The sequence below is a fragment of the Natrix helvetica genome (assembly GCF_964273705.1).
Source record: "Natrix helvetica genome assembly, chromosome: 2".
In the NCBI taxonomy this organism is placed as follows: Eukaryota; Metazoa; Chordata; class Lepidosauria; order Squamata; family Natricidae; genus Natrix; species Natrix helvetica.
In genome coordinates, this window is record NC_138552.1 from 76,094,803 (window position 1) to 76,113,229 (window position 18,427).

The following is an 18,427-nucleotide window of genomic DNA, read 5'->3' on the forward strand; positions in this document are numbered from 1 at the left end:
AGAGAAGTATTTTTACTGCGGCAAATGCAGTGGCTTTGGCTCTGCCCCAGGACCACTTTGCATTCTTAGCCAGGGAACAGTGTAAGGGCTCAGCAACAGTGGCTTTCTGTTTAAGAAAGATGCTGTAGAAATTAAGGAGCCTGAGGAACGCCTGTAGCTCGGTTTGATTGCGAGGTGTAGGGGCGTCCTGGATTGCTTTAATTTTTTTCGAGGTCCGGTGAATCCCAGAGCCATTGATTAGGTACCCTAGGAATTCAACCCTTGGCACGTTAATTTGGCATTTTTCTTTCTTGAGACAGAGGCCTTTGTCTCTAATTCGAGCCAAAACAGTTCATACAATTGAATAATTGTGCCTCATTTGCAGCTGATACCAAGATGTCGTCGAAATAGGGGACAACTCCTGGAATCCCCTGCAAAAGCCATTCCATGACGCTTTGGAACAATCCAGGGGCGATACTAACACCAAATTGCAGGAGGTGACATTTGAATGCATCCCTGTGCATCACAATGGTTTGGGCCTCCACCGTATCACCATCTACAGGCAATTGTTGGTATGCCTGCGCCATGTCCAATTTAGCAAATACTTTGCCGGGGCCTAATGAATGTAATAGGTGCTGTACAATTGGTACAGGGTAAGCGCTTTGTTGTAACACTTTATTGATTGTGCATTTGTAGTCTGCACAGATGCAGACATACCCATCAGATTTGATAGGTGTCACTATAGGGGTCTCCCAGCATGCGTGATCAACCGGCTCTAAGATTCCCTGACCTATGAACTTGTCAATTTTCAGATCTATTTTGGAGCGGAGAGCAAAAGGTACTTCCTGGGCTTTAGCCTTATGGGGGCTATGTTGGGGTCCAAATTAAAGGAGATTGGAGTCCCCACGTACTTACCCAGACTGGTGCCGAAGACATCCTCAAACTCCTTAAATATCACTTCAGCGCTGTCGTCTTTCAAGGCGTTGATACCGGTCACTTCTAGGCCCAGGACTTCGAACCAGTCAAGCCCCAGGAGGCTCTGAAGGTCACCGCTGACCACCGTCACTGGGAGTTGGCTGCTGTATTTCTTGAATTGCACCCGGAAGGTGCCCTGGCCCATGATGAGGACTCAGTTCCCCTGGTAATCACGAAGGCAGATGTCAGGGGCACGTAGACGCTGCTTCTTCAGGCTAGGGATAGCCCGCTTGAGCGTAGACCACAGCATGATGGTCAGTGATGACCCCAGGTCGATCTCCATCTTGCATGGAGAGCCCTCGATGAGGACTGTGACCATCAGCTTTTTTGGCCGCCTAGTGCGGACTTGGCCGATTGAGGTATGGTAGGTGACTCTGGCGCTGCCCTCTGAGTGCCATGGTAGCTTCTGCCATGCCTCTTGGTTGGGCCTCTGCTGGCGGTTTGCTCGGTTTCTTGGCTGCCAGGTCATTGTGGGGTGCTCACTTCTGCACACCTTGGCTATGTGCCCTTTTCGCTTGCAGCGCTGGCAGGTAGCGTCGCGGAAATGGGAAGACGATTGGGCATGGTCTTCTCCATAGCTAGCGCAAGGCAGGAATCGTTGTTTGAATTTGTGCACCAGCTTGGCGCGGCCACTGCACATGCTGCAGCTGTCATCATCTTCGTCTTCAGAGCTCTAGGCCTCTGCAGCCTCATGGTGAACACGTGTATTCTTCTGCACGTCTTGCAGAGTGTTTTGACACTGCAGTGTGTCTTTGGACTAGACGGCCGATTCTGACACCCTGGCCTCGTCCAAGGCAATTGGTAGAGTGAGATTAGACTTGGCAAGTAACCTCCTCTGCAAATTAATGTCCCGCACAACGCAAAGTATGCAGTCAAGAATGAGTTTGTCTAGGTCTCAGAACTCGCAGTACCCTGTGGCTTTTTGTTGTGCTGCAACATACTCGTTGATTGATTCTCCTTCTCGCTGGTTGTGAATGTTAAATTCATGCCGGCGCACATGCTTAAACACCTTGGGAGCGTAGTGGGTCCTCAGAGTCTGCTGGAGCATGGATCAAGCGACCAGTTGTAGCAGCATTGGTTCCGACAGGTCTTTGGCAGTTTTGAACACTTCCCATCCACAGTAACCGAGGAACATGTTCTTCTTGCGGCCTTCAAAAAGGCCCATGAGGTTATTGGCCTCGAGGAAACAGTCAAAACGTAGCATATACCAGTCCCAGTGCTCGGTGACTGGGTCATACGGAGTCGGTGGAGCATGCATGGCCATTTTGTGTCCTGAGGGCATTTTGAGTTTGCCACTCAAAAATGGCTGCTCAAAGCCGCGCTGAGCTCCGGGCTGGATGTACTTGCTGGATTGCTACGCTCTTTTTGGTTCACCTAGTTGCCTTCCAATCCCACCTTCGTCGCCAGTGTTAGATCGGGTAATGGATAGGCACACACAGGCTAACGGTAACAACAGCTCTTTATTAAATGCAACAAGTGAGAACAATCCAGCGAAGGTTGAGTCTGACAGCAGCCCTTTTATAGGGAGCTGTCAAACTCTTCGACCAATGAGATTAAACCTCTGTTCCCACCAGAACAGAGGACCTTGGTGGAAACCACTAAAGTTGAAGCTAGTATGTAACAACAGTAATATATAGTATTTTGCTGTTTAGACTGCTTCCATCCATCAGAAGACCTAAGAGGTATGTAGTCCCACTTTTTGTGCCCTAAAAATGTATTCTTGACCGCCGCAATCTCCAGAGCAAATCTGAGGACATGTAAGAGGCTTCAAGGGGATGGAGAGAGGAAAACATTCCGTCATCTTAATAGAAGTCAATTTATCAATAAAGAAGAATATTTGTGCTCAGGATTGAAATGAGGGATCCTTAGTACTCTCTGAGCTTGGATGATCAATACTAGAAGGGAGTGGACTTTGCTTATTTTTATACACTAATGGCATGCCATGTCAGTATTGGTGGGAATAGACTTGGTGGTTCCTTGATTAGGCTGTTGTCTACTGTTAGCTTGTGTGTTTGCATTGGTAGTTCTTTGATTGGAATATTGTTTATTTCTTGATTGTTGGTCTTGGTGTTAATTTTTGGTCATATGGATGTTGGTTGCTGATAGGGAAATGTTTTGGTCTTTGTTTCCTTTTGGGACTTTTCATTGTCTCTTTTGAGTGGCATGTAGATGTTATTTATCTCTACGCCCCTTTTGATGGCCGATTTGTCTGAGTGCCAGGCTTCCAATAATTCTATGGCACTTTTGGACTTTATTTGATCAATTATGGATTTATTTTGTTTATGACCCAACACTGTAGCAAATGTTATGTATGAAAGCAAAATTGCAATGGGTTCTTGTCAAGAGCAAAAACCAGCTCCTCACCTGAAGATCCAAATAAATTGATTTATTGCTAAAAAGTCTGCGCACAGAAATCTTCTCAACTAACAGTTAGCACTTGCTTAGAGTTAGATAAGGGTCAGCCAAAATTAAGGGGGATTGGACATAATCTGCTTGTGGCTACATAGGGATTCATTCAAGGCTCTTTTAACTCCGCCCCCAGATTTTGTCAAGTTCTACTTATAACCCTATGCTGCAATCTGTACTCCAAATGGAAATAGATACTTATATTTATCAGTTGCACAATTTTTTATTATGCTGTTTCTTCATAAAGATTACATGGATTACTTAGCATTCAAATCATTCTGCAATTTATGATGCTCCTGACATTCTTAAGGTGTGGCTTTGTATAGATAATGATAGTTTCCGGAACTTTCTGCTATTTTTGTACCAGGAACAAAACTAGATCAAATTTATGTAAGATAATCAGATACTATTTTTTTTAATCAAATAAGTTAATGGTCATCAACATCATTCAAGAAACATTTTCAATTAAAAATATTTTAGTTCTTCATACTAATGTCCTGAAAGCCACTTTTTTAGTTGGAAAGTTTAATCAAAACACAAAATCTCTGCTCCACACAGCCATATTCTTTGTCTGAATTTTCTAGCCATGTTCAAGCCTCCTTCAAGGATGCCAATATTACAAACGTATCTGTCCCTTATCTCCAAAGCACCCTCCCATGGCATATAACCAGCCACTCATAGCTATCCTTCTCAGTAAGAGGCTCCCACAAATTTACCTATGCAGTGTAGTACATTGTTTATTTTATTTCTCTGCCATATGCAGACAATTAGAAATGAAGATCCAAACTTGTATAGCAAAGATATAAGCAGGCATTATATTTGGCATTAGAAATGAAGCATCCTTTCTGCGTCACAGAATACAGCCAGAATCCCATCTCTTGTCCCTGTTCAGTTGTTTGCCATGTTATAAAATAAGTCTTCTAGGATTCTATGCCCTCAGAAGAACCTAACTGGACAAATGTTTTGTACATTTGAGCTTGCAATGGTTTTGAATCAAAGCAAATAGAAAGAAAAATGGGTTAATTAAACTTATCACACTATCACACTTTCTGCATCATATTTAAGACCCAACAATATGAAGAATGATTGTAAATTAATCTGAACAGATGCCTATTTAACAATTTATTCCAAACTGTAATAATTAATTCAATCACAATAATCAATAGTTGAAAGCTAAATGCTAGTAGCAGGAAGAGGTCCCCTCCGGATATTTTGATGTTCAACACCCATCATTCCCAGCTACAATAATCAATAGCAGGTGGGAGTTGTACTACCCAAAATACAGAAACTGACTATCTCTGCCATATGACATTATGACAAGAACCATTTACCTATTCACACCATTTAAATCCTACCATTACAAATGATCCTTGATTTAAAACAGTTCATTTATTAACTGTTCAAAGTCACAACTGCACTCATTTTTCACATTTACGACTGTTGTAGCATCTCTATGGTGATGTGATGCAGCTTGGCAACTGACTCATATTTTTGATAGTTGCTGTGTCCTTTTGCAACCTTCTGGCAAGCGAAGTCAAGGGGGAAGTCAGATTCACTTAACAACTTCGTTACTAACTTAACAACTGCAGTGATCCATTTCAAAACTGTGACAAGAAAGGTCGCAAAATGGGGGGAAATTCACTTAACAATTGTCTCACTTAACAACAGATATTTTGGGCTCAGTTGAGGTTGTAAATTGAGGACTACCAGTATTATAACTAGAAATAACTAGAACTAGTATATTTGGAAGAGGCTGATACTTTCTTCACTGCCTTCATAGATAGGAAGAAATACAACTTCCTTCCAGCAAATATTAATTACCTTCCTTAAGCATGGTGGCCTGATTATTTTAATCAGAAATGGCAAGGACAATGGAATCAATGGTAGCCCTTACCTCTGCAAATTTGACTTCATCATTTAAATTCTTAGCAAGAAAAGAACAGGTTGTTACCATAGCACCACATCATCCTTTTTCCCTCATGCTAAAGTCCAAGCTACCACAGTTCTGAGCACCTTTATCATCAAAGGAAGCTGCAAACCATTCACAGTGAGCCAGCGATTGCTCTGAGAACACGCACCAAAAAAGCAGACAAAAAAAGCAGAGTACTGTACTGAGACACAATGGAAGGAAAGACGCAATCATCATAGCCTCCACCAGTTCTGAATAGAGCTCCAAAAGGATTTTAAGACATGCTTGATCTCATTCACCCAAGAGTTCTTGTGTGGTCCCACCCAACTCATTACCTGCAGTTCCTCAACTTGGCTCTGCAGGAAGAGAGAACTGTAATAATGTCTATTATTGAACTGCCAGTAACCAGCCATTAGTTGCTCCCAAATACCGTAGTTTCTTCCCACCCAACTCACATATTCCTTAGGGATAGGCCCAAACATCAATAAACATCCATTAATTTAGAGAAGGAAGGTTCATCTTTCTGTACATACTCATACATTGATGCAAGCAAATGTGTACCATAACCACTTTGTCAGAATGGAACAAATAACGTGAGCTCAGTCTTCAGGCCTAAGAGCTTCCCAAAGGTATCAGCAGCCACATTTTTCTAACAACTTAGTTTGATGAGCAAAAGGAATAAAATTCGTGGGGTCCTTGGAGTTCCCTTGGTTGTTTTCTTGAAGACATTTAATTATCCAACTAGGTAACATCACCAGTGCTACAAGGCGCTTCTAGAAATGTCTTCAAGAAAACAACCAATCACAGAGAAAATCAAGGACCTCGCAGTTTAACCCTGAGCTACAAATATTGTCTTCTTTTGGAGCAAAAATTCCTGACTGTAAAGACAGGATGTTGACCATGAGCAGCTAAGGATTCCAAAGCTTAAACTACTTCAGAAGAAGACCTGAATAAATAACTAGGCAGACAAGTGGCAGGTCAAGTCTCCTTCCAAATCAACTTTCTTTATCTTCTGAGATTGCTGCAAAATGTTCTCTGCTACTTCTGAAAGATATCAAGACGAAGAAACCTAGGCTATGGATTGGATTTGAAAGGGAATAAGAGTAAATCTAGAAGGGTTACAGTGGTTTATGCAATTTTCTACAGCAATGATGCACCATTAGGGTCATTATTTTAAAAATGTAACTGAAAAATGAAATAAATCTACACCGTTTTGTCCTGGGACTCTTATCTATTGCTGTTCCTTTTCCACATATTTTAGGAAGCCACACCATAAAAAGTCCATGAAAAGGCTCTTGTTGACAGATAGGCTGTATCCTAGAATATAGCCAACAAAACTGGGCAGAGAATTGTTGTGCTTTTGCTGTGAAAAAGCAAGGTAAGGATCTCACAGACAATATACACTAACACACCTGACTTGGTAGTATCAAAAGTTGAAATAACTTTGATTCAAAGACCAAACTACAGATCATTGACAGGGATTATCAGTTGAAGAACTTTGTCTTTATTTACATGATACTTACTCTGGATTAATTGAACCATGGTTTATTTACCCAGTATTTCAACAACCATAAACTAATCAGAGTAGCTGAGTTTGCAGAATAACCAACTTGGCTAGCTTACATTTTATTTTACTTTGTGGTCTCCAAAATTCAACTCAGTTTTTTTTTTAAACAATCCGCTTAGCAGGATATGAACTTTCTTAATAATTCCTAATAATTTGGCAGATTTGGCTAATTCTAGTACGGTGTTTTCCATGTGTACTATTTTTGTACTAATTGCTTAAGGTCTTTGTTAAGAGGAAATCAATACTATATAAAGATTTAGAAAAACTTAAAAACAATCAAATAAAATATTGCCTTTCGTTTGCTGCCCAAGTATATTCACTGAAGATATGATTTAGAATTCGATAGTTACAAATGTTTCCAGAGTAAAAGTTCTCCCTTATTCTTTTCCATTATTGTGTTAATTTTTTAAACAACTTCAGCAATTTTAGGACTGATACATTGGTTTGTGATACGTTTAATTCTTTTTCATTTGATTGGGACATATTTATTACAGATTTGTATTTGGTTGCCCATAGAGAAACTGCTAAGTTGAATCTTTACCAGGATAGGTGCCAATATCTGTCAACCCCCATATTAAAACCGGTTTTTAAAAAGAACAGCTTATTCATCCAAATTTTTCAAGAACACTATTTCTAACATCAATTTGGAATTTTCCCCCCATTCTTAATTGTTGGCATGTACCAGAAAAAAAATATGCACCCTATGTACCCTCATGTTAAATTCTAAGAAATAAAAACATTTTTATTCTTCATGTTATTTATATTATCTGTGTTTCGCCCTTTTCTTGTTTTGAGATAAAATATATATTCCTCCAATTTATCTCACTAATCTTTGGTGACATTATTTTAGTTTATCATCAAAGCAGATTAATAGATTAAAAGATAATTATCATCACAGTTAAATTCAACAAGCAGTTTAGTAGTTCACAGTTCAATTTAATTGTTCCTGGACAAAATAATTTACACTGTTCATTTCAAGTAACAGTTTTCAAAATGAGAAGCTTTTAAGGGCTTGGTGTTATAAATTATTTCTTTATTTTTGTGCCCTTGAATCAGTGTTGACTCCTGGAGATTGCTTAGACAAGTCTCTGCAGTATTTTTGGCAAGATTTCAGAAATGGTTTGCCTGTCTCGTAAGGCTGGGAGAGAGGGACTGACCCAAAGTCACCTATCTGGTTTTATACCTAAAGCGATCTCTGAGGTTTTATGCTTCACGGCCTCCCAGTTTCTAGCATGATGCCTTAACCACTACGCCTAACCAGCTCTCCAAGTATTGTAATGCTACAACTTTACTTATTTATTCAGTTCATCCTTGCAAATATCCAGCATGTTTGAAAATATGGAAAAATGGAAAGAGCGGTAGATTTTTACATGCTAATAAGCCTGGGTCAAAGGAGGAATAAGTTAAACAAATATTTCACTTTTTTCTCTCTCCTCTCTCTCCTCAAGCACCAAAAAAAAGAAGAAGAAGAAAATGCATATGGAATTGCCTTTATGGTAAAGAAAGTAAACATGTAAGTTAAGATGTGGTGAATGACAACTTATTATTTTCCCTCAATCTTGTTTCATCTGCCAAAATCATCAGATTAACAGTCTTGATTAACTTGCTACAGCAAAGATTTCTCTCCATTCTTTTTGTTTTAATAAACTCTAATATTGTGTGAAACAGGAAGGGGGAGGGAATTAACGTTCATCAGTATTATTCCTACACATAGTGGCTGGACTATACAACAAACAGCCTGATTCACAAAATATGGCTTGTTTTGCGGTTGTAAGGAGAGATGAACCCATCCATCCCCATTCTACATCCTGTCTGAATCAAGTCATCATTATTTATTCCATAAACCATTGTTATAAATAATTATGGTTTATAATTCATCCATCAGCTCCCATCTATGGTCCTGATCAATCTTGCCCTTCTAGATACATTACAGTAGGCACCTTCCACATACATTAGACAAAAGTGTTCTCATTTATTTCAGGTACTTATATCAACATATCTGGGTTTTGTTTTGTGATTTTTGAGGAAAAGAACAATGATCAAGCCAGAATGTTTTAAACGCCCCCGTTTAGTTTAAACGCTCTAAGATTTTAATAGAAGAGAATATGAGTAGCTCAGTGTTGAATTGTGAGGTACTTGGAGCTTTGTTGTTTGCTTGTAGGCATTTCATTCCATTGTGGCACAGATATTATCTACAGGTAGTCCTCGAGTTATGACCATAATTGAGTCCAAAATTAATGTTGCTAACTGAAACGTGTAAAGTGAGTTTGCCCCACTTTACAACTTATCTTGCCACAGTTGTTAAGTGAATCATTGCATTTGTTAAGTTAATAACACGGTTGTTAAGTGAATCTGGAGTCTCCATTGACTTTGCTTGTCAGAAGGTTGCAAAAGCTGATCACACAATCTTGGGACACTGCAACAGTCATAAATATGAATTTGCCAAGCTTCTGATTTTTGATCATGTGACCATGGAGATGCTGCAAGGTCGTGAATGTGAAAAAAACAGTCATACGTCACTTTTTTCAGTGCCGTTGTAACGGTCACTAAATGAACTGTTGTAAGTCGAGGACTACTTATAATTGGGCAATGAAGCCCCTTCAACAAAACAACCAAGCTCACAAGAGCAACGAGGATCCCCACAGCCCTAAGATTTCCTGTTGGGTCTCCCACCAGAGCAGTAGGCTCTGCCATTTGCTGGGAGGCCACAGCCTTTCCCAACTGGGAAAGAAGCGAGGGATGGCTCTCTCTTAATGGGGTGTGCGGGAAGTGGGGGGGGGGAGGAAAACGGCCATTTCCTCAAAGGCTGCTTTCCTTCCAACAGAAATTTGCCTCAGGCGGAGGTTGGGCTGGGAAAAGCCCTTCTGCCCCTACGCCTCAAATTGCTTCCTCTTCCTAGCACTTCCAGCCGTCGCAAGCACGCGGAAGCCAAGCGGCTTTGGGCGACGCCCCCCTCCCTCTCTCCGCAAACAGGATGGCGCAAAGGGAGCGCAGGGCAACCGGGCAACAAGGGCAGGGCGGGCGCTTCTGTCCGAAGGCGGCAGAGCGCGGCGGAGGCGAGAGAGAGAGGAGGAGGAGAAGAGCGCGCGTGCACCAGAGCCGCTTCTCCGCCTCTGCGTCGAGCAGCCCCAGACAGCAGCGGCAGAAGCGGAGGAGACCCGCAGAGCTGCGAACGCGCCCGGCCGCCGCGAGCACGGCGGAAGCCTCGGCGTCCCCCCACCTCACACGCGCGTCCCCCCAGGCACGCGCCCAGCCAGAGCCGCGCTGGAAAGCGACGGCATCCCGGAGAGCTCGAGACGGAGCCTTGCTGCCGTTGACGCCTCGCCGGCCCCTCCGCTCCTCCACCTGCCTTCCGACGCCGCGCCCCCAGACCGCTCCGGGCCGTCGGTGTCCCGCCAGCTTCCCGACCCAGCCTCTCTTGGGCGGCAGCGGCTGAACGGAGACGCCATGGGGAAGGAGCCTCCGGGCAAGAAGGAGGGATGCGATTGCAAGCGGTTCTTGAAGAACAACTGGCTGCTGCTCAGCACCATCCTAGCCGTGGTTCTGGGTGAGTCGCGGGGGGGACACCTTTTGGGAGGGAAGGGCGGGCGGCGGAGGCGCTCCTCTCCTCTCGCCCCCTGCCCGCGTTCGTGGGAGAAGACAATGGAGACCCGCAAAGAAAGGTGCTAATCGCGCAAAAACCGGAGAGGTTCCTTGAAAGACTACGCGGGCTTTCCGTTTCCCTCTGGCAGTCTTCCCCAAAAAGGGCTATGCTCTTGGGAGCAGAGGAAGGTAAATTAGCCGGCTGGGAGGAGGGTTTGAATAAGGTGCCCGGGTGACATCGCAGCCGTATGCGGTACATACCTTTATAAGGAAAGTTCATCAGTCCTGTTGCCGTTGTGGACAAAACTCTAAATCCTTCATTTACTATCCAAAATTGCTGGCATGGTGAAATACTGCCAGGATGGAAGAGCTGATTCAGTACCGCCCTCTGTAAAAGTTGTTAAAATTAAGAAATCACAGCACCTAAATGGCCAAATCTTTCTATTCTGTTCTGATTCTAAAATTGTTATCTATTTAGAAATAGGTCCCATGGAGTTCAACAGCTTCACATCTACCTTGGTGTCAGGTGTGACTGTAAACTTACAGTCTTTTCACAGGACTGGTGCCATTGCTGTTAATTAATTGAGTGTATTTATCCAAATGAACATTCCTCTCCTTTCCATTAAAAGGTTTCTGCCTTCCTCCCATCTTTCAACTTGCAGGTCATGATTATGACAAAATTATATCCCTTCAGTGAATGTTTTATTGCAAATGCCTTGTCTAATCTAAAGTGGAACTGGGTGAATTTTGTTTCTTGGTTAAGTAGTAGTGAAAGATTAACTGTGTTTATTTAGAAACAGGTTGTTCTGTGTTTAGTGGCACGTATACCCAAGTAGGACTTTAAAAATCCAAGCAGCAACATCAAAGTGGAGTTCACTGTCTCAGATAGCCAGGTTGAATCTATTAATACCTATTTGAAAGGAGGGCAATAAGCTTTTGAAAAAAAAAACATCACAGAAGTAGACAGTAATGAACCATATCCATATTATTCTCAACGAAACAAATGACCTTTTTCAGCCACTGGGAACTTGACTTGAGATATCTTTACTTTTTCCAAACCAAAGCAATGTTGAAAAGAAAATGGGTAAAGCGGAATGGTCTCTCTAATCATCAGTAAGATAATTGTCTCAAGGTGTAATGGAATGGGACCGTATTTGGTGTGGTGCAACGTTTTTCAATCTTGGCAACTTTCGGATGTATAGATTTCAAATCTTCAAGATTCCCCTGTCCGCATGCCAAATTTGCCAAGTTTGGTATGGAAGATGAAGTCAACAAAAGCAAGCAAGTTTGAAACTGGGCCTCTTTAGGCTGGGTTTGAAGGGGGAAAAATCCCCCAATGTATCCTTATGGGAGTAAAGCAGCAAGGTGGAATATTTTTCACCCCGTTCATTCTAAGGCTCCTTCCTCCCCTGCGGTCATGTGACCCAGGGCACAGAATTTGCAGTCCGTTTTGTGTGCATACTCAGAACCGTCCACTAATGCAATACAATAGGAGGAATACAGAAATTCAGAGCCAGCACTTGTACTCCACTGTGATTAGACCCTCAGTATTGTATTATATACAGTATTGAATTAGCAACAACACAGAGCATTGTATTAGTTTATTACATGGAAATGTATGGCTGATGGTAGTAAAGGAGTTGAAAAGCTTTCAAGAAAATATTGTTGGTATGCTTTCCCTACCTTGTTTAAGGATTAGATCACCGCAACTTTCATCTACTTTCCATTCCTGAAAACGATGTTAACACTTTCTATGTTATCCAAACCATATATAGCAGAAACTGGTTTTCCAGTGTGACTGAATACTAGGGATGGATGCTTGTTTTTGAATATACCCTCTAACTCATTTCACTTTTAATTTCCCCAAAAATATAAAACACCAGTCACTATTTGTTCCCTGCCAAGATTGATTAAATAATTATTTTATCTCCCTTATAATTGAACTCATTTCTTGGCATTAGTATAACCATTAAACATGTAGATCAAATGTTGATCTATAGTTAAGTGCTGGAGCATCTTAATGGTTAGAAACAAATAAATTCTAGAAAAAATATGCTTCCATTTCCATTTTTTCCTCTCAGTATTACTTTTTGTTCAGTTATTATTTCTCTCAATATTCCATGTGTGTGTGTGTGTGTGTGTGTGTGTATCTCAAAGCAAACTATCATTTTTAAGTAACTGAATAAAATAATAATAAAAAAACTTTTGATTATTGTTCATAAATTCCATTAAACCTGTTCAGATTTAAAGCCGGGACACTGCTTTGGGATTAGGGCATTAATTACATATGTACCCATTATATTACTTCATTTCAAGATATGCAATATTATGAAAAGTGCAGAAAAAGTAAGAAATAATTAGCCAAAATAATGATGTCATGTGGAGACATCAAGTGGAAAAAGAAATAGAAACATACCAAATCTGCCTTACGTGACACCATTCATTATGCTGCTCCATACTTTTTGTCCCTTACAAACCAATTTTGTTTCATATTACTAATTTATACATTGCCTTTTGTTCTTTAAATGTCTTGCTTCTCTCTTTCAGAGTATCTCATTAACCCCATCCAACCATAGCTTTTTGTTCCTATTTGTTTTACATGTTGGCCTTCATTCCTTCCTTCTGTAGGACCAAACCCCCTGAATGTATATTTTTCATACTGGTCACTAATGTTTATATTCAATCCTCATTCATTTATTATTCATTCTACTTCTTTTACTACACACTTCTTACCTAACCCTTCTCATTGTATTCAATTTATTTTCACATTTTTCCTGAGATACTCAATTCTTAGTATTACATAGCAAAGTGAGTATAAGGACAATTTTATTCACCCCAATTTTTACTTCTATTATGAAACATTTCTTCCTCACAACAAACTGATATTTGCATAGCTTAAAATTTCTCTCTTTTCCCAATTGTATTAAATGTTTTACACAAATTTTAAAAAATTGCTCTAGTTTTTCACCAGTATATATAATTTCATTTACCCTGTTTTATGCATCTACTTTTATCTTTAATATTAATTTCAAATTCATATTGCTCACTACGTATTATTTGTTTAACATTCTTCGTGAATTATTAGTTACTCAGCCAATTCGTTGTCATAGAATTTATTTTCATTCATGTTTTATTTCCATCATATATTGCTCTCATTTTCAGGCATCAACATTCAACTTCAGAATCATGAATAACATTCCTTAATACAAGCTCTTTATGATAATTCACTATCAAATGCTTTATCAATTTTTTTTAACTAAGATGTTAAACAGCAAAAATCTGGCCTTCACAGTCATAATCTGGCACAAAGCCAAACCAGACTTCCCTAATTTCACACTTCCCTAATTATAAACAGGTAGTCCACAATTTATGACCACGGTTGAGCCCCAAATTTCTATTGCTAAGTGAAACATTTGTTAAATGAGTTTTCCCCATTTTAAGATGTTTCTTGCCACAGTTGTTAAGTGAATCACCACAGTTTTTAAATTAGTCAAACTTTTGTGAAGTGAATCTGACGTCTCCATTGACTTTGCTTGTCAGAAAGTCACAAAAGGGGATCTCGTGATCCTGGGATACCACAACTGCCATAAATAGTTACCAAGCATCAAATTTTGATCACATGATCATGGAGATGCTACAATGGTCGTAAGTGTGAAAACTGGTCATAAGTTGTAACTTTGAACAGTCACTAAATGAATTGTTGCAAGTCGAGGACTACCTGTAGTCAAAATTCTGCCACCAAACATTATTCCCTCTTGGTTTTTGCTTTCTTTCCTTCTTGCTACTTTTCCCTTTTATAATGGAACAATGACTGTGAACTATCAGTTATTGGGCACAGATTCAGACTTCACATGTATCTTAAATGTCATACAGTCTTTTCCTAAGTAACATCCATTTTTGCCATCTATATAGGCTACACCTGCAGCCTTTTCCATTAAAAAAAAATTATCATGGCATTTATAGCTTCTGTTTCATCAGGTTTGTTCTTGGGCATATTGTTCTCAGTCCCTTATCTAGAACACTAGCATTCTTTCATTTCATTATCCTATATCATTTCATCACATTTAGTTTTAATTCCTTCATTCTATTAGAGGTTTTTTGTTTTAGTTACTTTCACTCACTTCTAAAACTTTTGTTTCATTCTGCATTTTAATGCACTTTTCCCTTGCTCTTTTTGAATTGTTTGCAACTATTACACACACACACACACACACACACATTGTACTTTATCTGTTTTTCAGCCTCCTTTTTGGCAGAATTATTCCATAATATCTATTTTTTCATTTACAGCCAATATCACCAAAATAACCAAGCATTATTTTCATATAGTGAAGCCTTGTTTTAAAGAATCAATTGCAGAGATGATTTTCCGTTATTAACAAAGGTCCTGTAAATATCAAGAATGACATTACAGCAACAACTGGGTGATCATATCATTATGAAAAAGCATACAAATTACATAATTGTGACAATTTACATCATTGAGGAAATGATACAAATTGCAACAGATATGCATTTTGCTATGTGCACAGTCTATTACATCAAGGTCCCATGTATCATAGTTTCATTATATTTCCTGTTAAACCATTTGTAACTCAATTTATTTTGAAATAAATCTGTAAATCTGTCAAATTTCAACTTCAGCAGACTTTTTTGAGCCTAAAGATATTGTTTATTCTTTATTTCCTTACTATTAGTGAACAGCAGCTTAAAGAGAGTTGGTTGAACATTTTGTTTTCCAGCTGCAGAGAGTGCACATTAAGTATGCACTGATGTGCAACCTTGTGTCGTTATCAGTCTTACTACGTTCCAAAGGATTTGCTAATACATCGTGTGAATACATTTGATTTTTGCAATACTTCATTGCAAAATATAGTGTAATGGTAGATTTCAAAAGGATAAACCGGCAGAGGATAGGCAGGCACCTCCCTCCTGTCTTTCAATTAGAGATGCGAAGACTTGAAAAGAATCAGGTTCTTTCCAGTGAGGAAAGCCTGGAGAAAAATAACACACAACTCATCTCCTGTCTTCTACAAAGAGTTTACAGCCTGTCCTCAAAATTGGGACTAGAATTCCCATGGCTAATCAAGGTGGTTGTTTAGTAAGTCAGACCCAATTTTATAACCTTTTCTGCCATGATTGTTAAGCAAACCACTGCAGTTTTTAAGTGAATCATGTGGAATCTACTTGCCGTCATTGACTTTGCTTTTCAGAAGCCAGATGGTATAGTGCAGATAGTGATCACATGCAGTGGTGGGATTCATTTACCTTCCCTACCGGTTTGCAAATGTGAGAGCGAGCCCTCGCTTCGCTTGCATATGCCACGCATGCACATGCGCACTGACTTCTGTACATGTGCAGTGCTCATGCATTACATCGGGGTGAGGGGGGGACAGAGCCTCCCACAGCAGCCACTACTGGTTCACCCGAACTGGAGAGAACCGGCTAAATACCATCTCTGATCACATGACTCTAAGATGGGGCAAGTGTTGTAAATATTTGCTAATTCCAAACACCCACATTTTGATCCTGTGACCATGGCAATGATGCAATGGTCATAACTTCAAGAATCAGTCATAGGTCATTTTTTTCAGTGTCATTGTAACTTGGAACAGTTGTTAAACAAATGGTTGTATATTAAGCTGCAGTCAGATTTAATTAAATTCTCCCTGGAAATAAAACAGCCACTGGTAAATCCCCATTGATATACAACTTTTCGCCTATAGTGTGCTGAATGCACTTCTCCAAAGATGTAGATGCAGTACTCCTAACAGAATTGAACTACAATGTTTCAAGGGGCATTTCTCTAATCATACAGAAGGAAGAGAACAGAAAACAGGAATATTTTATTGCAGAGTAGAAAATACATTCTCTAGATATATAATTGTATAAACATTCATCGACTTTCTGAAAAACAAACTACACTATAAAATATAAGATGATATATTCAGAAGGAAGATACTAAAAAGTGGAAAGATGTTTGTTTTGCATATAATCTTACACAGGTAGTCCTCAAGTTATGACCACAACTGAGCCCCAAACTGTGCTGCTAAACAAGACAGTTGTTAAGTGAGTTTTGTATCATTTTACAACCTTCCTTGCCACACTTATTAAGTGAATCACTGCAGTTATTAAGTTAGTTACACGGTTGTTAGGTGAACCTGGCTTTCCCAATGACTTTGCTCGTCAGAAGTTTGCAAAAGTTGATCACATGACCCTGAGACCTGCAACTGTCATACATATGAGTCAGTTGACAAGCATCTGAATTTTGATCATGTGACCTTGGGAATGCTGCAATGGTCGTAAGTGTGAAAAACAATCATAAATCACTTTTTTCAGTGCCATTGTAACTCTGAATGTTCACTGAATGAACTGTGTAAGTTGAAGACCACCTGTACAACGTTGGATCCTAAACAGGGCACATTTTCCTAATGCCCCTTTTTGTACAATAAGCATAAGGGGCAACTACATATGATGCACAGACAGGACCCGTGTTTACAATATGCTTGTGGATTCGCCTTGTTATTGTTGAAGATTTGATAATTGCAACTTTGGAAATCAAAGCATAGCTAAATTGGGATAAAGAAATTGTAATGAAATACAGAAAATGGGATGAGGTTGAATGTGAGTAATTCGAAACTCATCTGAGTCATTTTACAGCTGTCTACCAAGATGTCTATTATTTTCTTCAGTGTCTCTATTCCTCCTCATTGTTACATTAAGTGAGATTTCTGTGGCTCTTCGGTAGATAATGCTAATCTCAAAAGTATAGCTGTTCAGTTTATACTGAAAAATAAATTCTTTATGCCTCTTCATCCAATGAGCAATCTAAACTTAAACAAAAGCTAGATCATTTGATATAGTTTCTAAATACATTTCCACATCATACATGCATTGCCAATGTTTCTACTTCTTTAATTTTAGCTTGCTTTAATTCTCGTCCTTTCAGAGGCTTAACAAGTAATTGATTAGAATTCTTTCCTGTTATCAGGTAATTCTCTGGCAAAGAAGAAAGTTGCTAGAAAATAGAAAGGGAAAAGGTGAAAAATATCACACAATGAGGAGAGTTGTAATCATATCCTCATTACATTCCATTTGGAAGGAGGAGGCTGGATTAATTAGATCAGTTTTATGATCAACAGGGTGGATATACATGATGAAACTTTGATTTGGTTTACATTATCACAAAGACATAAATATCTTAAATACCATGGTTTAGTATTTTTTTCAGAATCTGAATTAAAAGTATAGGTTTTTTCATGAAGTACAAAGTCAACTAGATAAAGAAGTATTTGATAAAAGATAATTATTTATAAATCCAAAATTCCTTTTCTTATGTTCCTGTTTAACAGCCAAGTCACTATTATCTAGTTCACTGCAAATACTAACAAAGTAGTTTATATTGATACCTTTTTAAACAATTGAAGCAGTTAAGGAAAATATATGTCAGTAGAACAAATTTATGGTATAATAAAAGTCAAGCAGCTGAGATGAAATTTTTGATGCCTTTGTATCCGTAATGGGATTTCTAAAATATATTTTGGCATTTTACAGAATTTATTTTCAACTATTGCACTTTCCACCATATAGAGATAGTTGGTGTTGAATAAACATTTAGTTAAGTTTACTGTTAAAACAGAGTTACGTTTATTGAGTTTCAGCTATTTGTTAAAGATAATGGTAGGAAAAATCAGAAGAATAGCAATATTTTAATTTATTGTGCCTGAATTAATCTAATTTTAGGCAAATGTATGTACTTAGGAACCTCCTATGGAAATCAGTGGAGAAAATTCCCAGAAAAAATGTTACAGAATTGAAACTACCGTGTATTTCTCTTATACATCTATCCTGTACCTTTAAAACCAAAAATAATTTACCAGTACAAGTATTATCTATGATTAAATTTAATTTGGATCAACTCATATTAAAGACAAAGTGTATTATTACATAATGGCTGAGTGAAAAAGAAAAAAGAATCCCATAGATCCAAATAGGACCTTATACAAATG

At 39.2% G+C, this 18,427-nt stretch overlaps 1 protein-coding gene across 1 annotated transcript in view; it reads left to right on the forward strand.

Moving 5' to 3' along the window:
• The first annotated feature begins 9,886 nt into the window (after positions 1-9,886).
• SLC1A1 (solute carrier family 1 member 1) overlaps positions 9,887-18,427 on the forward strand; it is a 56,097-nt gene continuing 47,556 nt past the window's right edge. The window contains exon 1 of the mRNA XM_081944399.1: positions 9,887-10,383. Coding sequence (XP_081800525.1) covers positions 10,284-10,383 — 100 coding nt within the window. The 5' untranslated portion in view covers positions 9,887-10,283. The remainder of the gene's footprint in view (positions 10,384-18,427) is intronic.